Source organism: Madurella fahalii (genome assembly GCF_045866475.1).
Source record: "Madurella fahalii IFM 68171 DNA, scaffold_4, whole genome shotgun sequence".
NCBI lineage: Eukaryota > Fungi > Ascomycota > Sordariomycetes > Sordariales > Madurella > Madurella fahalii.
The window spans coordinates 4,712,835-4,732,258 of NW_027263974.1; the positions used below are offsets into that span (position 1 = coordinate 4,712,835).

General features: G+C 57.4%; 8 protein-coding genes and 1 non-coding gene across 9 annotated transcripts; 4 read left to right on the forward strand and 5 right to left on the reverse strand.

Annotated features, from left to right (window-relative positions):
* Positions 1-254: 254 nt before the first annotated feature.
* Positions 255-2,030, reverse strand: MFIFM68171_08351 (1,3-beta-glucanosyltransferase; the record flags this gene model as incomplete). Its single annotated transcript, XM_071063771.1, has 4 exons — positions 255-1,375; positions 1,429-1,552; positions 1,608-1,825; positions 1,889-2,030. The coding sequence occupies 4 exons, from the start codon at positions 2,028-2,030 to the stop codon at positions 255-257; spliced, it is 1,605 nt and encodes a 534-aa protein (XP_070919872.1).
* A 1,793-nt stretch (positions 2,031-3,823) lies between these two features.
* MFIFM68171_t122 lies at positions 3,824-3,916 on the forward strand. Its single transcript has 2 exons — positions 3,824-3,859; positions 3,881-3,916. It is a non-coding gene; the product is annotated as a tRNA-Thr (tRNA).
* Positions 3,917-4,233: 317 nt separating this feature from the next.
* MFIFM68171_08352 (Putative beta--galactanase) lies at positions 4,234-5,567 on the reverse strand (the record flags this gene model as incomplete). The annotated part of the gene is made up of 2 exons (XM_071063772.1): positions 4,234-5,058; positions 5,121-5,567. 2 exons carry the CDS (start codon positions 5,565-5,567, stop codon positions 4,234-4,236), a joined length of 1,272 nt encoding a protein of 423 aa, XP_070919873.1.
* A 702-nt stretch (positions 5,568-6,269) lies between these two features.
* On the reverse strand, positions 6,270-7,953 carry MFIFM68171_08353 (Isotrichodermin C-15 hydroxylase; the record flags this gene model as incomplete). The annotated part of the gene is made up of 3 exons (XM_071063773.1): positions 6,270-7,169; positions 7,229-7,834; positions 7,888-7,953. 3 exons carry the CDS (start codon positions 7,951-7,953, stop codon positions 6,270-6,272), a joined length of 1,572 nt encoding a protein of 523 aa, XP_070919874.1.
* Positions 7,954-9,107: 1,154 nt separating this feature from the next.
* On the forward strand, positions 9,108-11,069 carry MFIFM68171_08354 (Nucleoporin AMO1; the record flags this gene model as incomplete). Its single annotated transcript, XM_071063774.1, has 4 exons — positions 9,108-9,153; positions 9,327-9,431; positions 9,487-9,689; positions 9,750-11,069. The coding sequence occupies 4 exons, from the start codon at positions 9,108-9,110 to the stop codon at positions 11,067-11,069; spliced, it is 1,674 nt and encodes a 557-aa protein (XP_070919875.1).
* Positions 11,070-11,260: 191 nt separating this feature from the next.
* On the reverse strand, positions 11,261-13,363 carry MFIFM68171_08355 (CUE domain-containing protein; the record flags this gene model as incomplete). The annotated part of the gene is made up of 1 exon (XM_071063775.1): positions 11,261-13,363. One exon carries the CDS (start codon positions 13,361-13,363, stop codon positions 11,261-11,263), a length of 2,103 nt encoding a protein of 700 aa, XP_070919876.1.
* Positions 13,364-14,107: 744 nt separating this feature from the next.
* RPS20 (40S ribosomal protein uS10) lies at positions 14,108-14,572 on the forward strand (the record flags this gene model as incomplete). The annotated part of the gene is made up of 3 exons (XM_071063776.1): positions 14,108-14,149; positions 14,207-14,353; positions 14,411-14,572. 3 exons carry the CDS (start codon positions 14,108-14,110, stop codon positions 14,570-14,572), a joined length of 351 nt encoding a protein of 116 aa, XP_070919877.1.
* Positions 14,573-14,835: 263 nt separating this feature from the next.
* Positions 14,836-16,392, reverse strand: MFIFM68171_08357 (Gamma-butyrobetaine dioxygenase; the record flags this gene model as incomplete). Its single annotated transcript, XM_071063777.1, has 1 exon — positions 14,836-16,392. The coding sequence occupies one exon, from the start codon at positions 16,390-16,392 to the stop codon at positions 14,836-14,838; it is 1,557 nt and encodes a 518-aa protein (XP_070919878.1).
* Positions 16,393-17,941: 1,549 nt separating this feature from the next.
* Positions 17,942-19,096, forward strand: MFIFM68171_08358 (BTB domain-containing protein; the record flags this gene model as incomplete). Its single annotated transcript, XM_071063778.1, has 4 exons — positions 17,942-18,026; positions 18,095-18,616; positions 18,702-18,856; positions 19,022-19,096. 4 exons carry the CDS (start codon positions 17,942-17,944, stop codon positions 19,094-19,096), a joined length of 837 nt encoding a protein of 278 aa, XP_070919879.1.
* Between the last annotated feature and the right edge of the window lie 328 nt (positions 19,097-19,424).

The following is a 19,424-nucleotide window of genomic DNA, read 5'->3' on the forward strand; positions in this document are numbered from 1 at the left end:
AGACTTTAATATGTACACGGTTGATTGAATGGTGTTACGCTGTAGGACTGACTGATAGTACCGGGGTATTAGTAGTAACGGGCCGGTTGATTAGGATTTTACTAGTTAATTGAATTTGGACGAATAATACTATGAAGGACGGGTACTATCTAAGCGAACCGACCCGGCGGTGCTGTACCCGGCATATGCTCTTGAGATATAGTAGGAAATAGATTACATGCAGCCCCCACTCGCACGGAGCGGGATATCCCAGACTACTCACCTCCGTGCTGTGTGAGACCCTCGACCGGGCTCCCCTCTAGCTCGTAATGATGCTGGGATGTCGGCGCCATGGGCGAGTTTCCACCGGGCAACTCACGTACATCAGATTGCTCAGGCAACTCCCCTACCTCCTGGCCGGGGAACTTCCAGGCGTGCTCCGGAGACATCTGGCTTTGCGGCGTCCCTGCCATCTCTGTAGCCTTCGCCTCCGCCGGCAGCTCGAATTTCGGCTTGTCCTCTGGGTAATTGCCACTTTGGCGGGCTCTCTTGCGTTCTCGTAGAAATAAGAAGAAGCCAAGCACGGTGCCCAACGCACCCAAGGCGCACCCAATCGCGATACCGGCAATGGCGCCGGTAGATAACCCGTTGGTACCGCCTCCGTCGCTGGCTCCCGCAGAGAACGTACCATCATCGCCCTGCTCACCTGCCGTGTCCGGTGCGCCGGTGGGCCCACCGACGGGATCCGAGGTGGTCGTGATCCTGCTGACGGTGCTTACCTGCAGCCCCGCGATAGTGGGTAGCGGAGCGGTGCCGTCCACAAGCCAACCGAGGGATGGGTCTGCAGTCGGGCAGCTGGGCGCCGAGTTTGATGGTGTGTAGGACACTGCTGGGGTGCCGGCGGGGCGGGACGCGTAGATGGACGAGAGCGTATTGAAGTGCGACAGAGTCGTCGGGAAACCCAGATTCGCGTCGTTTGGATACTGCACTAACCCCATGCCGTCGTTCTTTTCCGACCATTCGTACACGCTAGCCCCGGAAAAGACCTCTTGGAACCTGGAGCTGAACGTGAGGGCGACTTCTTCGAAATCACGTCTCCCCGACCGGTCTGCGCAGCCGGACTCCGAGATGATGAGCGGGATGTGGAAGTCGCGATACCGGTCGCGTAGCTGGTCGTAATCGGCCTCCTCGCATCCCTCAAAGATATTGAGACCGAATATATCGATGGTCTCGTCCGTGTCTCCGCAGGTGAGGTACTGGGCCGTCAGGAGCTGGAACTGCTCCTCTTCCCCTGCACTGTAGCTCAGGGGAATGGCGCGGTAGCCGCGGGCGTCTCTGTAGGCCCTGACGTCTCTAGCGGCGGCCTTGAGCGATGGTGCCACGACAGTCGAGTTGGCTGGGCGGATGTTAGCAAGTTGTTTCGGACTGATTTCAATGCTCGAGCCGTACCGGTCTCGCCAATGGTCTGCTGGGCTATTCCGAAGGCCAGCACATTGTCGAACGCAGCAACCGAGTCCATACACTGCGTCCACCAAGCATACTCGGACGCAGTCCACTGGGGCTCTTGTTGCAACTAATACCACCTGGTTAGCGTGGGGAAACAATGCCTCATGGGGGGCTGGACGAACCGAATCGGTGGAGCGTGGGAAGTCGCCCAGATTCAGCCACAAGTAGATGCCCTGCTTGGCGAACTCTTCCATGCAGCCATCATGATCACGCTCGGGGTCGATCGAGTAGACGTAGATAGTGTTGACGCCCAGGTTCCTCATCAGCACCGCGTCGGCCGCACACTGCTTAGCATCTGCCAAAGGGTCCAGGCGGGACTGGCCCGCAACATAGACCACGCCTTGCGAGGCATGCCTGTCAGCGGAATCTGTTGTCGGCTTGGCGGGAGAGGGGGAGGGGTTACCTCTGACGAAGAATTGATTCCCGTCTTGGTCATAGAGCTTCCTGCCTTTGACTGATATCGGCGAGATGGCCGCGGCGGGACTCGGGAACAGAAGGAAAAGACATAATGAGAGGAGGCTGAATATCATCTGGGCGACACCCATCGTAACATGCCGGCCCGCTGCCGACAACCGCCCGTGTTGGATTTGATGCAATGATGGGATCGTCGGCAGGTGAGCCAACAAGGGAGCGAAATAAGGAAGAATAATCCAAGCGCTCTATGCCAAGGGTGGCACAGTAATAGACGCAAATAACGAAGGACTCCGAACGAGAAGCCAGTCTTCCAACAGCGGCTGGAAGATGGAGTCATGGGGAATTCCTACAGGAACGCCTTCGGGCGACTGGACTCGAAGGATCAGTGGCGTCCGGCATTGAAACGGGTGGGTCACAGCTGAAATTAAGCTGCGGAAATGGCCGCTAGAGTTCTCAGATAGCCATGAACCGTGGATCCGGCAAGGCGATGAACCTGGTTACCGGATGTGATGTACAGTGCCATGCAGACTGTGCACGCAACGCTAACCGCAAGCGCCAGGGGATGAAACACTGTGTGTTGTCGACGGAGAACGGGGTACATGAGAACTGTAGAAGCGCTCCTCGTTGATACGCTCGCTGACCTTTCCCCAAACCCCAACCCCGTCAAGGTGTCAACAAACTTTGCTGATCACGATAAGCGCCGTGATTGCGCGATTCAGGACGCAGATCGGCTGCCAAACTCACAGTCAGACTTGTGGATATTTTGGGAGAACCCACCGATGGCGCCGTGGCAGCGCCGTTCGCAGCGCCAAGCGCCTCTTGGATGGCATTTTCTTGATCCTGTATTGGCTTATGGTGGTACAGTACCGCCCAATTCACAGACGTAGCCCCCAATGGCTCGGACTCGGCATCGCCATGCTCGCACTACACGTACTAAGGTGTGTGTGGCTTTTCCATTTTTTCTTTTATATTTTATTTATCTTTTTTTTTTTCTTTTTTTTCTGTTGGGGGCTTGGCTGTCTCGGCGCGGACAAAATCATCACTCGTCGACGGGCAGATATCCACCAGAAACCGGATATTTTGGACCGGACATTGGCGACCACGTCCCGTCTGAACAGCGCTATCGCCAGTCGCAGTGGCACTAACTAAGACTGGCGAGAGGACCGACGTTTATTAGCTTGCCGAGGACGGCCCAGACCACTGATGCGCCCCGGGACGCTATTGTAGGCTATTGTTGGCTAGCTCGTTAGTGATGAAAACCGGTGGCGATAGGGTTAGGGTCGCCCGCTAATAGAACTGCCCACCCTCTCGGCCGCTCCGAACTCTGGCAATGCAGTCCCTCCGCATAGTCTAAGACGGACGAGAAGACTACATCGATATTTTGGAGACGAGTTCGGATCCAGGTATATTGTTGGTGTTGCATGCCATGGGTCCGCAGTCGAAGACCACGCGCCTGCTCTGCTTGTGAAACATTAACGTCTTCTTCAGGAGCCGGGTTAGCTACCATTGAAGTGCGAGCCATGTTGCTACCGAGCTCGTTATCGCGTAGACGTTGCCATTGCGTACAAGGCTCACTCATTCTATATACATTGCCACGTCCCAATCATGCTCTACCATTTTAGCCTCCGTTAAGGTGATATTCGTCATCCTCATCCCTGAGCGCAATCTACCAACCGGACCGGCACTGCTCTATTCCATCGTCTTCCGGTTTCAATCTCAGCAACTCAAAGTGGTGGTCCGAGGTAGAATATGTAAACATAAGGCTACCTCCCAATTTTCCTACTAGATCGGTAATTCTCAATCTAGCTCCAGTTACGAGACTGGAACTTCGAGATGGGGGTGCTCCTCTCGGGACCCTCATGCACAACGGTGGGTGGCGCAAGTCACCTGATATGGTCAATAAGCTGAAGGCTAAAGTAACGAAGCCCGTATAGCTCAGTGGTAGAGCGCATCACTCGTATCCTCCCGAGGAGACAGCGACATGATGAGGTCCGCGGTTCAATCCCGCGTGGGGGCACGTATTTTTGCATCTGAACACACCTGGTGCGGTTTTGTAGGTCTCCACTTTTTGTTGCACACACACTTTCGCTCTTTCGGCTCGAAGAGGGATCTAGTCACCTACATACATACGGCTTTTATTAGAGCGCATGCACTATCACACCCTCTGCGGTGAGGAGCGGTTACGTTGAAGATTCTGGGGCGGGACTCCTTAGGCAGCAGTGTATTATCCAAGACCTTGCGGCCTGCAAATTTGCTACATAATTAGCGTAGACACACTCTCCGGACCAAGCGGTTGATATTTGCTTGTGCTCCCGATGGATATCTGGCCCTCTCTCAGCTCAGTGTATTCCTAACCATCCCCAGCAAAGCACCGTTCACATAACCCGGGCTCCGCCAGTCGCTCCAGTCGTGATTCAACAGCCCCCAGGTCTCATCGTAATCCTGGGTTCCCGACCGGATGTAATAACTCCCCGCCAGCACCCAGATCGTCCACCCGGCCTTTTGCGCCGGCAAGTAGCTCGCCAAGCAGCTCGCATAGACCCCGCGCCAGGTGCTGTCATCCATCTGGAAACCAAACTCGGTCAGCATGACCGGGAACTGGTTCCTCGCGCTGGAGGTCAGCGCCTCGAACCCGTTCCGATGCAGATTACCCGTCAGGCTGTTGCAGTTGCCGATGCCCGTCTCGTAGTTGTGCAGCTCCAGCACGAGCTTGTTGGCGTACCCGGGGAAGTCGTTGAAGCTGAACCGGCCGTTGCCGGGCGTCAGCGCGGTGCCCTGGACGACCGGGGTCAGGTACGTGTCGTAGTTGAGGCCCGAGAGGAAGATGAGCAGGTCCGGGTTGGCCTTGTGCACGGCGTCGGCGCCCTGCCGCATGTACGTGTACCACGACTGCCAGTTGTACGTGGCGCGGAGGGCCTGGTTGTTGGAGGGCTCGCGCGGCTCGTTGCGGAGCCCGATGGACATCAGCGCCGGCCAGGACTTGCCGTGCTCGGCCATGTACGCGAGCCCGCGGACCCAGTTGGGCGTCGAGAAGTGCGTGTCGCCCCACCAGGTGTTGCCGTCGGTGGCCGAGCAGCACCACATGCCCTTGGAGATGTGGTTGTCGAGGTGGATGTAGAGCTGCTGCTTGGCCAGCTCCCCTGCTACCGCGTCAAACACCTATCAACGAGTGCTGGGGTCAGGCTTCTTGTTCTCGCTGTGCGCGGGCCGACAAAACTAACCTGCAGCCTGGTCGTGGACGCATTGAACCGGGGGTTCTTCGCCAGAACCTGGTTGAGCACCCGCATCCCGTTCGCCTGGCCGAGCGCCTGCACAAGCGCCTGTTGGATGGTGATGTCTCTGCCGCCGTTGCTGTAGATCTCGTCGACCATCTGGATCGCGAACGTGAGGCGGACCGTGTTCATGCCGAGGCTCTTCACCTTTTCAACAATCGTCTCAATGGACTGGTACTGGAGGCCCTCGGGAATCATGGCATCGTTGTGCCCCGGCCAATTGGTGCCCGCGTAGGTCAGATTCTTGCCCGACGCATTGAGGATCCAGCGGCCTGAGGTGACAAAGGGCCCGTCTGGCCAGGCCGCTCGCTTAGAAGCTTCATTGTGGGCGGCATTTGAGCTTGGAGCGGCGGCGCTGAGGCTAGCCAACGCCAGAAAAGCGGCAATGAACCTCATAGCTGCTGAGAAGGTAGTGACTTTGCCAGACTTGTCGTGCCGTGCCTTCAGGTCGCCAGTCTGCGAAGGTGGCGATCACGGGCAGAAGTAGCCCCTCCGGCGGGAGGACGGGTGCCTTGATAAATTACCCTCCATATTGAGGGGAACCGTGTGTTAACGAGGGAGCGCGCCTATATTGGAACTCTTGCCAGACCGTGAGGTACAGGTTGATGCGCTGTGCCTCGAGCTGGCAAAGCCTACACTTTTCCGGGATGGGATCTGATTCGGGCGGCTTTTGGATACCCATGTTGGCGCAATTTGGACCTGTTCCATGACGCCCTTCCCAGAGCTTCTTGCTGGAAAAGGATCTCAGATCTGGCCGCGGCTGCTGCGGGCTGGAAGTTGAGGTGGGATTGGTGATCTGCCGTGATTCCCCAGCTTGTTTTGCCGGCGCTGGGAGGAGCAAACCCCACTTCCCCACACGCCGGGAGCGACGCCAAACGCTTCCATTTTCTCCACGAATCGAGCTCTACACTGCGGAAAGCGGGCCCGACTCTTTATGTTATCGTGTCAATTGCTTTTAGGGGTACGTAGGGCATCGACATCTCACGCCGCAGCTATGTACATTACAGCCTCGGTCCCGACCTTGTGGCGTTACCCCAGCCGTCCCAGCACGCCTCCGGCTGCGACCTCTCGAACCGACATCTCCCTCTACCCCGGTTGTCAACACTCCCTCCTCCTGAACTCAATCATCGGCCCATTCTTCAGGCTCGTAAACGTGTCCACTAACTGAAATTCGCCCACTCTGTCTCTTCCCCACTCGGCCCCGACTTTGCCCTCCCCAGGGTCGACCACTCCGACCGCCTTCCGCACGTCGTACAAAAACAGCACCCTCGCCAACGTAACGCTCATCTCAACATAGGCTAGCCCCTTGCCAATACAGCCCCGCGGGCCGATCGAGAACGGACAGAAGGCGCTCTGCGCCAGGGCCACCAGGGCTTCCCCGACGCCCGTCTCCTTGTCCGCGATCCACCTCTCGGGCCGGTACGCGAACGGGTCCGGGTAGTAGGCGGGGTTGTGGTGGATGGCGTAGTGCGGGGTGCCGACGACGGTGCCGGCGGGGACGGTCTCGCCGTCGATGGTCATGCCGCCGGGCAGGACCTCGCGGGGCAGGAGCCCGCCGACCGAGGGCGACAGGCGCATGGCCTCGTCGATGCAGGCGCGGAGGTAGGTGCATGAGGCGAGCTGGGCGCCCTGGTGGATGTCCTCGGCCGAGTCGAAGGCGGCGCGGACCTCGGCGGTGACCCGGGCGAGCGCCGGCGGGTTGCGCACGAGGTAGAAGAGCGTGGCGGCCATGGCCGTCGACGTCGTGTCGGACCCCGCGATGATCAGCAGGTTGGACTCGCCCCACAGCTCCGGCGTCGTGAAGCCCTGGCCCGTTTCCGGGTCGCGCGCCTTGAGCAGGTGGTAGAAGAAGTCGCGCCGGTCCGTCTCGTCGCCGAGGGCAGTCCGCTCGGTCAGTTGGGCGCGGCTGTAGGCCATATACCGGGCTCGCCCGGCGGCGATCTTGTGGAAGAGGATCTTGTCGAGGCTGAGCTTGTTCACGATCGGCATGGTTCCGCACTGCTGGCTGTTAGCGGTCCGACAGGCGTCACTCTGGTCTCGGTATGGGGAGGGCTTACTAGGAGATGCCGTTGCGCCGCGACGCCGACGAGGTCGACGGCGTATCGGTTATCCGGACGCTCCAGCATGTGGAAGGCCTTTCCGAAGCAGAGGTCGCCCAAGATGTCCATGGCGAGCCAGTTACACCAGTCGGACATGTTCTTTGGCGAGCTCCACCCTTTGTTATCGGGGATCACCCGGCCGTAATCGCCAATGGCTTCGCAAAACGTCCTGATGTTGGCCAGGATGTACCGTTCCACCTCCTTGATAGCACCGTCGGAGAAGGCGTGTGACAAAACCCGGCGTTTCCTCGCGTGTAGGTCTCTATCGCGGGCATTGTGCGTGTTCGGGGCGGGATGCACAAAGGCGTCGTAGAACTCGGCCTTTCGCACGTTGGCGCGGAAGCCGTATATTTCCTTCAGGGCCGTGTTGGAGTTGACAGAGAGCGAGTTAGGCCCGAATCGCACAAACTTGCCATACTTCTCGTGCATTCGCCAGAATTCCAGGTGCCGGTCACCTTTCCAGGCGAAATAGAGCATGTAGGCATCCGTGAGTTTGGCCAGGAAGGGGCCCGGATACTTGGCCAGCGGGTGGAAGAAGAGGCGGTAGACTACTAGACATGCTATCTTCGGCTCTTGTCAATACCGGTCCGCCTCGTCAACCGCTCTCAGTCACTTACGTAGAGAAGTCCAGATCCTACTAACAACCCCAGCCAGAGCTGGATGTGTGCAGCGCTGGACGTCATGATGGAGACCAATTGACCATGGACTGGACGATAACAAGCAGCTCAAGGCGGGAAACGGTGTAGGTTGCGGGAGCAGAAGCATAACATGTTTTAAGAGTGCAAGAGATTACGCAACGGACGAACGGCAACTGAAGGTTCCTCGGGCTAGTCTGGCCGAAGGTACACCAACGAGATCCCGTGATACACCGCTGACAAGCGCTTTGTTATGAAATGCCTTGTTTAGACGAAGCGTTTCTTGCATGCCCTCCGCCAACGACCGCCACCGACTTCGGCTTGTGGCGGCATAAACAGTGCCAACCGATCCCCTTATCGGGCTTATCACTCCTGTGGCAGCTGCCGCATGATGATGTCGATATTTCTTTTTTGGGGTAGCACATCAATATGCGGACCGCCAATCCCCTTACCGCAATCATGAGAATGTTCTAGTGTACTCTCCACTGGGGTAAGCATTGTGCGGAATGAGAGCGGAAACGGGCGGTTCGGCTTTGTGGTCGAGCGGCTCTTTGGGTTTGGTCCATTGGTGTGGACCCAACTTCCCCAGACTTGGATCTTTATGGAGGATTGGATACGACTCCAGGGTTTGGGGACGGTCTGGGGACAAACCGGGGACAACCTGGGGACAACCTGGGGCCGGAGTCTGTTTTGTGGACAAGCAGTAGTGTCTTATTCACGGGTCATATACGTTAGACTGCAGAGAATCTTGGCCTGGGATGATGTGATGGCGGAATGGGTGAACAGCAGGTTCCCGCTGATGTTGAAGGATTGATCGTACATGGGACCAGAGTTGTGGAACTCGACAAAATGGGTCGGCATGCATGCAATCCCGTCTGTGCTGCAGTCAGGGAGTTCGGCATGCCACGGCGTCCCATTTTCAAGGTTCCTGGCCCATGGAACCAACCACCCCAGCCTGGTGGGGCACAAGGTCCCTAGCCTAGCCGAATGGCAAGCCACAGCCACCTTCAGGCCTCTGGGATGCCGCTGTGGCTAAGCCGTGGATTCACCATGGATTCCATGCTGCTGCGAGGCTGAAAGGCTGAAAAGCAATTTCGCAACATCCTTTGAAGCCGCGTTTGCCATTGCAGACGACAACGTCATGCTGCGGTACAAGCTTACGGCGGGACAATAACAATCGATCGATCGAAGACCCAGCCAGGATGACCATCTGCCGCTTTTACCAGCAGGGCAATTGCCGATATGGAAGTACGAAGGTTGCCTTCTCCCCGTTCCCGGGCCGCTTCGCGACACCAATGGGAATCTCTCGTGCCCGTCATCTACCTATCAGGCTTCATTTGCCCGTTTGGACCACAATGTCGCGAACACGTGTATAGCCGGCTGGGATCCCGGTGCTGACTGTTGCCTCTCGCGAACTCTAGATGCCTGCAAATTCGAGCACCCCCCGAGAGCCGGTCAACAAGGCGCTAATCGCTTCAGCGCCCTCGCCGGACAAACCAATCAAGGAATGAGCGGCAGACCAGGAGGTATGGATGCGTCCTCAAAAAGCTGATGCGTGTGCTAAAGGCGTTTCACACCCAGACCCGCCACCGTATGCCGGCCTTACAGCAGACATCATCCAGCGAGAGTTGACGTCGGAGCTGCCGCAATGGATTCTGTCATGCTATGGACCGGGGAGGGATGCGCCCGAGCAGCTCTTTGGCGGCTATCCGCGCGAGCAGAGCTTCGAGGAAATGCGGTTACACTGGATGCATGGGGCCATGCAAGGGAATCAACAGGCTGCTGTAAGTTGATACCCTGGAAGGGCTCTGTGGCAGTTGCTAACCTTCGATGTCTTCCAACAGCTGAATGAGGCCCAAGCACTGTACCAGACCGCACGACAACAGATTGAACACACTCTAAGCAACATCCCGGCGGCGATACAGTTTGTGGTGGACGGGATAAATAAGCATCCCAATCGACTAGACATTTGCAAACAGGCTGGTGCGCCTGGAGGTGCGGCGAATGCGTTCCAGAGCCAGCCTCCGCCGTCAAACCCTTTCGGGACGCCTACCACCCCTGCGACCACCAGCAGCGCCTTCGGACAGCCCGGGGTATTAGGCCAGAAGCCTAATCCGTTTGGTGCTCCAGCCTTGGGTCAGCCAGCGCAGCCGTCAGCATTCGGGGGCGCCGCCTTCCACAGGCCACCACAAGGAACAAGCGGCTTTGGGCAGACCAGTGTCTTGGGGCCAAAGCCGAGCCCTTTCGGGACGCCAGCCTTCGGACAGCCAGCCCAGCCTGCTCAGTCGGCATTCGGACAGCAGACCCAGCCTACGCTGTCGGCATTTTCTCAGCCTGCACAACCCACTCAGTCAGCATTTTCTCAGCCCTCGCAGCCGGCATTTGGCCAAGCGGCCGCGTTAGGGCAAAAACCAAACCCCTTTGCTCCGGCGGCGGCGGCGCCACAGGCCATAACCGATGCATTTGGCAAACCCACACAGCAAGCCAGTCCCTTTGCCCAGCCCGCGAGCAGCGCTCCGGTTAACAACCCGTTTGGTAAGCCAGCGGCCACATCGAGTCCATTCACGCAGCCGGCACCCGCTGTCGTAAACCCATTTGGCCAACCCCAGCAGCAACCAGCAGCCAACCCCTTCGGTGCTCCCGCCGCCGCCGCCGCCGCCGCCGCCAACAACGCGTTCACACAGCCAGCTCAGTCCTCACCCTTCACCGCGCCGGCTACAAACGCCTTCAGCCAGCCAAGCACCTCCGGACCAGCCTTCAGCGGCGGCACGACTTCTGCCCCTCCATCAAGCACAGCAAAACCCGCAGGCGTAGGACCCTACGGCCCGAACGCGACGCGCGAGCACCCCGACATCTCCGCGTACAGCGCAAGGGAAGCCGACGGACGACTGCGCATGTTCAAGGGTAAACCCGTCACGTACGAGACGCCCAAGGGAGCCACCAGACCGGCGCCGTTTATCCGCAACTTTGACGGGAGCCTAGTCAAGATCTGGATGCCGGACGGGGCACCCAAGTATACGACCGAGACCGAGGCTGAGCCGGCAAAGTACGAGGACCCGCATGTCTTGCAGCAATGGAAGGCGTTTGTGGAGACGGGGCGGTTTGCGGGCGGTATCATGCCTGAGGTCCCGCCGAAGAGGGAGTTTTGTGCGTGGGATTTTTAGAGGAGGAAGACACGGAAAACGCATCAAGGGAAAAGTAAATTTTGCCATGGTAGCATTGTTTGGCGTTGGGGAGGTATTTGTATGACGATATGATTAGGCACAATGGCGGACGTCTCAATGTTGACTGTCACATCAACTAGACGGAGGTTCTGTCCACCCACAACGAGGGAAAGCCCCCTTCTGTAGTCCGTTCAGCCCGCAAACCCACCCCTCGCCATCTTCCTCGCCCTCCCCTCCCTCGCCCGACTGCCCTTATTCTCCTCCTTTCTCCGCCTAGCAAGTTTTGAGTCCGCCGGGGGAGCATTTCCCCCCCTTCCCCTTCCCCTCCCTCTCCCTCCTCCCCCCCTACCGCCGCGTCCTCTCCCGTACCCGCCGCGCCCCGCCGCGCTATCGCTTCCCTCTCCCTCACCCTCGGTATCCAGCTCGGCCCTCCACGCGCCCCGCGTCCCCTCCAACAGAGTCTGCTCGCCCCGCCACGCGCCTTCGCCGTACCTCCCTTCCAACCTCTTCCGCATCGCCCCGTCCCGCCCCAGCATCACCGCCCACCCCTCGACCGCCTCGTCCGTCATGCCCGTCTCCAGCCGCAACCGCTCCCTCTCGGCGCCCCTGCGCGTCGCGCCGTCCCGCGCGAACAGGCCCGGATTAGCCTGCCACGCGGCGAACAGCGCCGCTTCCGCACCCCCCTCGGCGAGATCGCCTTGCTCCTGTTGCTCCTGCTCCTGCTGCTGCTCCTGCTGCTGCTGCGTCGTTTGTCCGGGGCCCGGCGCGGGCTGCTCGAGCGCCGGCGTCGACGTGTCCACGGTGCCGCCCACGTCGGCGGCGTCGTACGTGTCGTCGCGCTCGTCGTCGTCGGCGTCGAAGGCCGCGAGCGCCGAGAGGATGGCCGCCTTGTGCGTCGCCGTCGTCGGCCCCGCGAGGAGCGCGTCCGCCGTCGCGTCGGCGCCCCCCGCTTTGCCCAGGTGCAGGCGGGCGGTCGGGGCGGTGAGCATGTCAAGGTCGGAGGCGTCGGAGTCGTGCGGGTGGGGTTGGGGTTGGGAGTGGAGAGGGCGTGAGGGGAGGTGGGAATGCTGCCGGTGAGTCGAGGTGGTGGTGGTGGTGGTAGTAGTTGTGTTGGCGTGGGATAGTTGTTCGCTGCGGTCGGCGGATTCGAGGTGCGGTGGGAGAGAACCGTCGAGCAGGTGCGAGACTACCTGTTCGGGATCGTCCGAGTATTCGTCGAGGAGCTTCGCGACGAAGCCTGAGCCGAGCTCCGGGAAGAGGTCTTGCACCTGGGAGATCTGGCTCATGCGGTGGATGTGCATCTCTTGTTGGGCTTGGGCTTCATCGTACTCGGCGAGACCTTTGCCCTTGTCGATTTTACGCTTGATCAGGCGTTTGGGCTTAAACAAGCTGCCGCCGGGTTTCTTGAAGGTCCCAAGTTCTGTCAGGACAGACTTGGTCCGGTTCGAAGAGCCACCGGTCTCGTCGAGTGTGCGTTGAAGTCGTTGGAGTATGGGTGTGGATGTCATCAGCTCGGCTACGAGGGAATCGTTGACGTTCAGGGGCCCAGACTTGTGCGCCGCCGCGGCTGCTTTCAGCGAATAAAGCTGGTCTGTCAGGGCCGACAATTTCTGACCCTCTGCCAGGCCGACCAGGCAGAGGTAGGTGGTCGCAACCAGGGTCTTCCTCAGGGGCGGGTTGGTGATCTTGTAGCAGCTGACAAGACCATCCAGAAAATCGCTGCCGGCGAGGAAGAACTCGGCGACGGAGGGAGAGACGCGAATCAAGTCGTTTACCCTCTCGAGCCGCTCCTCGATGCCCTTAAGGTCCCCTCCATCGAGGCCGGCATCGAGGTTCTTGATGAGAAACTTTTTGAGGCCGGCCAGCGATGCATCCATATACTCCCTTGAAGCTTCAGAGAGACCAGACAATAGCACCTCGGTCTTTCTTTTCCCATAAACACGGCTGAGGTCGGCGAGGAACTCCCATTGCGCCAATCCACTGGGTGGCGATGATGATCGAAGCAGCCTCGTGACGAGCGAGAAGCAGACTTTGGGCAGCCTCTTCGCCGAGGGAGAAGAGCCGAGAACACTGATGCCACCCAGGGCGGCTTCTCTGATCAAAGAAGTAAGGAAAGCCGGCAAACTTGGGTCCTTGGTCGAGATGGCCAAGAAATCTTGGTCGGAAAGCGAAAGATGGCTATCGACGAGAGCGAGCCAAGCATTGAGACAAGCGGCCCATTCGTCGGGGACCAGTTGGTCCCTCCAGGCTGCAATTGGGAAGAGTGCAAAGGCGGGGAGTCTTGAGGAAGCCATGTTGGTAATGATAATACCGACAGTGGCAGGGGTGCGAAGAGCTGCCAGATGCGGGCCAAGAATCAACTTAGAAACTGGGGTCGAGCAGGCAATGCAAGCTTAGCCTGGGCTCGCCTTGAAAAAAAAAAAAAATGGGTGGAATGGACCGAGCGAAGAGTTATTGGGCTGAAGAGGCTGCACTTCACATATTCAGAGCGGGAAATGGCACGATTTATGGCTGTCGGCATTCAGCTCGATGCTTCTTGTTCGCGAAGTTTGCCCCTCGTCAAATCGGTTGGAGGGGCTCGCCGGATGTGTCATTGACCCGTCTGTTGTTAAGAAGCTGGGGACTGAAATTGCAGGGGTAAGCAACAAGCCACAGCTCCAGAATCCCCAAGGCAGCGCCACATCAAAGTGGGGCGGATCAATGCCCTCGCCAAGATATCCCCCCCACCAGATCGCAAAATGCGAAAATGGAAAAAAGTTCGCAACTGTACAACCTCCACCAAACAACCGCAATCCAGCGCCGTTTAGCCTTCATCACTTTGCCGAACCGGTATGTGACTCTGGTGCTTGCGTTCATGCATAACCGCCCTTGAGAGATGCTTGGGAGAGGCGACAAGAACCATTGCCGCGTTGCGAGAACGTTATGCGAATAAGCAGCTAACTTTGGACAGCCGACAATAGCGTTCGAGTCGTGAAGGCACTTCTCCGCAGTCAATCAGCCACCGACATCCTCAATCTCTCCGAGACCCATCCGACAAGATGTCTTACAACAAGCCCGAGAAGGACTTTGGCGAGGCGCCCGTTCGTGAACCGTGGCTCCCGGCCCAGCGATGCGCGCAACACTGACTCTCGATACAGAAGGTTCACAAGATCCGCATCACCCTGACCTCGCGCAAGGTCCAGGCGCTCGAGAAGGTCTGCCAGGAGCTCATTGAGCGCGCCAAGAACAAGGACCTCCGTGCCAAGGGCCCCGTCCGCCTGCCCACCAAGACGCTCAAGATCATGGTACGTTTTTTTCCGTCAGGGGGGGTTGCGCAGGGAGGCTGACACGATCCGCAACAGACCCGCAAGACGCCCTGCGGTGAGGGTTCCAAGACCTGGGACCTTTATGAGATGCGCATCCACAAGCGCCTGATCGACCTGACTGCCCCCACCGAGATTGTCAAGCAGATCATCATCAACATCGAGGCTGGTGTCGAGGTCGAGGTCACGATTGCTGCTTAAATAGGAGGAGGCCAAGATGGGAATGTCAAGCCCAGCAAGTCCGGGAGCGATCGCATAGTCGCTCGATCCATGGCGGTGTAGCCAGCATACAGTGGCAATGTGACGCGTCGGACCAACAGTTTTGTGCAGCTCTGCTTTTGTGAATCATTCGCCAAGCCTGACCCTGACGGGGGAATAAGGAACAGGAACAACTCTTGACATATTTGGCTTTGTAGAAGTCAAATGCCACCTAGGCTATATGCACGAGATGCCCATTCATATCCTTAACAGTCCCAGCAGCTGTCCCCAGGCTGCCCTTTCTGGATCTTGAGGCCTTGTTTGCTATTCTCCCCCAGTGGCGTACCGCTGTCAATCCGACTTTTGGCATCGGCAGCCTCAAAACTTTCCCTGAATGTCATCTGCTCTCTATACATTTCCGGTGTCGTAGGCGGAACAATGGGCCCGTTGCGGCTTAGCATTTCAGTCACCTTCGCCGCGTAGACCTGAGGCGAGATGTAGCATCCTTTGAGCCACCTGTTTCCCTGTCCCGCGGCGAACTGGCGCCTGCCGTGAAGAACCCGCCGGTTGTCAAAAATGACGCACTCTCCAGGCTCCAGCTTGGCCTCGATCATGTTTTCGGGGGACTCGAGGATGCGTTGGAATGCCGTCGCAGCATTCTTCCACGCTAACAAGCCACCATGGCCTCCCCGGTTGCCAAATCTCGGAAACGTTGTTTGGAAAGGCGGCGCCCAATATGTCTCCTTGGGATAGCCGTTGTCCGCGGGCGCGATCGTAGTCCGGCGCTGGAAGTAGTGATGTCCTCCTCTTTGGTAGCAAAAGTAGACGCCGTGGTTGGACAGGGTAGTGTAGTCGGCCGGCCTGGTGGACCGCAGCTCGTAGGCCGCGCGGATGCCGTTGCTGAAGAGCGACTCGCCGCCCTCGCAGCTGTTGGCGAGGCAGTGCAGCAGTTGCAGCTTGGGGACGGGATTGTAGTACATGAGGTCCTGGTGCAGGCCGAGGAACACGCTCGTGTAGGCCACATTCTCGGCCTGCGGCTTCGACTTGACGTCCCACGTGCGTCCATAGAAGGTTTCCTGCAAGGTACCGATCCGGCTCGCGATACGCTCGACTTCGTGTTCGCCATCGGGAACGCCCTTGATGAAGATCAGACCCGTCTCTTGAAGGTTCGAGAAGGCCTTCCAAAAGGCTTCCTCGTCGTTCACCCAGGCGTCGTAGCTGACGCGGCACGACCCGCGACTCAACGCGTCCTCGTACATGCTCTTGTTCCACGGCATCCTGTAGAGCGTATCGGTAGATACCACATTGCCCCGGGGCACTTTGTCGACTTCCCAGGACCGCACCTCTTCGGCAGGAAAAGTCGAGGTGTGTGGAGCGCCGCCGCTTGGTCGGTCGGACGACCACACCACCGTCAGAGAACCATCGGGGCCGAGCTCTGCGTGCTTCACATGGAGTTTGTCGGGCAGGTCGGTGGTTGAGAAGTTCTTTTGGCCCGAGTCCGGGTCGACACACTTGGGGCAAGCGCAGGCATCCCGCAGCCACAGTTTGCTCAGTTGGATGTTGTGCGGACTGGACGCGAGGTTGATGGTCAGTGTCTCATGGCCCCGGATGATGCTCCCAGCAGCGCCCTTCCACGTCCTGGAGGCGGCGGCGCTATAAGAACGTCTGGATTCGTGGATGCGCCTGCATGGGCGAGCGGCAATCGGCGTGCTGCGCTGCGAAAACCGGGACAAGCCGACGGCCAACGGCGCAGGCACAGGTGCAGGCGCACAACGCACTGTCCTGAGAACTGCAGGAACGGCAGCCCCAAGTGATCGCCCCATGGTTGGCCAGACGCGACGTGGGAAGTCGGAGGAGTGGCTGGGATCGGCGCCCTATCTGGAGTGATTGGGTTGGGGCCTGCGGGGAAGTCGACATGTTCACGAGCAACTTTTGAGAGGAGCTGTGAAAGAGTTGCAAAGCTGCAATCCCCACTTTCCTCGGCCCTGATACCTGCAGGGTCTCCCGGCTTCCCCAGCTTGGCAGATCAGATGATAAGCCCGCTTGAATGACCCACGGTAGCTCTTCTCGTCGTTTGCGAATCGTTCGTGATTCGTATCTCCTTATAGACCTGTATTGCATCATCCAGCCGAGGAAATAGAGGTTGAAGAGGAAGACTGCTCGTTTAACGCGAGCTCTCCTTGTCCTGTGCATGGCCCCGCTGGTCCCCTGGTTTCGCGACGAGGCCTTCTGAAAATATTAACGCGTCTTTGCACGGGATGAGTTCCGCAAGTCAGCTGGTCCGTAATTACCGATCGCTGGGGCAAAACACGCTAGGATGTAAGGTAATTAGTTGCTTCGTACAAGGACTATGTAACAAGAGCAATTGCTTCGGGTACTTTAACCATGTCAACAGCATAACGCAGCCAGACGCTTGAACCCCTGAGCATTGCCCCCTGTCCGGAGGCTGACGTCATTCGCTTGCCCCTCACTGTCTGCCGGCCTCGACTTCTGCGTTGCTTTAATACAACCCAACTCTTCTCAGCGTCTCTAAACCAGGGATAATTCTACTTCCATATCGGACCCGCCCTGATAGTGTCATAGCTGCTACAGCGCCAAAAGAATTTGCAACATGGACGCGAGCCCCCTCTCCGACCGCGAAAAGGCGCTGGAGAACCAGTGGATTAGGGAGAAGGAGTGAGTTATGCTACAGAATCGCCCAATAAAGCGGGCACAGGGGCTGACGGGAATGCAGGAAGCAGATGGCAAAAGACAGGGCGGCGAAAAAGCAGGCCGCCAAGGACACAGAGTTCAGTCAAGGGCAGCAGCAGAAGAGCCAGGAGCAAAAGTGATCAGGTCGTGGATGGACTGTGGTTGTCAAATATTTAGGATGCCAACTAGTTACTCTTTGTCATATTATAACCGAGCCAACCTAGGCATGTAAAGTACACGGAGAAATTACAATTTGTGGTGACTACCAGACTGCCTCCTGCGTGAGAATGAGCTTATCTCTGTACCGTAGAAAAAAAAAAAAAAAAAAAAAAAAGCCAGATTCCTGTGTACAAGGTCAACTTGGAGAGCTGCGGTCCGTCAGTGCTGTCATTCAATGGAGAGGTGTAATAGGCCGATCGGCCTCACCGCATCAAGGGCTCCAATCATGGCGGGGCATGCAACTGCGTTTTCTGTCAAGCTTGGGTACAAAAAGGGCCATGACTGCCCAATGGGTATCTTAATTGCAATATTTCTCTATCACGACGTCGTTTTTCTCTTAATTGCAATATTTCTCTATCACGACCTCATTTTTCTCCAAGGAATTAGCTCTGCTCCCACACTTGGTCCTCCGCGCCGTTGAGTGTTTCACCGAGGTGGATCATTCCGTTTCCCACGCAAAAGATGTACGACTACACGCTGGACCCAGAAGGAGACGTAATCCTCACATTGCGCAACCCGAATGCCCCGTTCGCCGTGTGGAACAAAGGTCAGCCACTCTGCATCCTGTTTCACTCTTTCTGAAGACTGACGACTAATTAACCACCTGACTTTTAGACACCGCCGAGAATAGTGAAAACCCCGACCCACCCTTGGCCAACGAGCCGCCACCTGGCCCCGTGACATTTCGCGTTTCCTCAAGGCACCTGATCCTCGCTTCCCCGGTATTCAAAGCAGCCCTGACCGGCCCTTGGAAAGAGGGGATCAAAGCGCAGAACGGATGTCTGGAAATTGAGGCAGAGGACTGGGATGTTGATGCCCTGCTCATCGCCATGAACGTTATCCATTGCCGGCTGAACCGGGTCCCGTTGGCACTTGGCCTGGAAGATCTCTCCAAAGTTGCCGGTTTGGTTGACTATTACCAACTTCACGATGCCTTCTACCTCCATAAGCTGCATTGGATCCCGGCCTTGAAGGAGAACCTTCCCAAGTTATACAATAGGGAACTCATGTTGTGGATATCTATCGCTTGGGTATTCAACGACGACGATATCTTCACTGATACCACACACGTTGCCATCCAGCATCATACCGGTTATCTCCAACCGCTTGAACTTCCGATTCCAAGCACCGTGATCGGTAAGTCAAGACCGCCAATTACTATTGTCCGTTCGGGGTGCAAACCTTGAGCCTGAGGTCATGAGTTATGCTAACATTTCATAAGACAGGATCGTCGAGAAGAGGAACGTAACTATCGCTGCCTTAGTTGGAGCTCTTCATGAGCTTATCCAAGCCTTCCTGGATGAATCCGAAGGGTGCTCGTTTGAATGTCGCTCAATCCTTCTTGGCGCGTTACAGAAGCAGTTGCACAATCCCAAGGTATTAGATCCCAAATCGGAACCCTCGTTTCAAGGTTGCAGCTTGGCGGAAATAGTCAAACGCGTTGAAGGATTCAAGAGCCCGTCGTGGTGCAATCAGCCTTCTCGCGGCTACTATTCGGATTACTGCAATACTCACCGCTGTAGTCTGACGGATATGATACAGCCTCATCTCCACAAGACAAGGGCTGCCATGAATGGGTTGAAGCTGTCAGACTTTACGCAGTCAAAGTCGGAATGATAAGATAAGAGCCTGTAGCCATCCACCATACCACAACTTCAACATGGGTTTGGGACTGGATGTTAGAGTTTATCGTCTAACAATACGGACAATGCAAAGTTTCAAGCTCAGCCTCCTGTATTATCCAGGAATGCTTTATAATAGTGCACTTTTAAGCCGAAGCCATGTGTGTGACACGGTTAGAACGGGGGCTAAGCAGGACGGTAGCAATGTGAGTCAAAAGATCTCTGGTATATATCGCTGTAGCAAGTAGAAGCAACCGCATAAAGACACTGATGCACTTGTTCGGCACTTGCCAGCATTATATCTGGGGTATGTGCAACTCCTG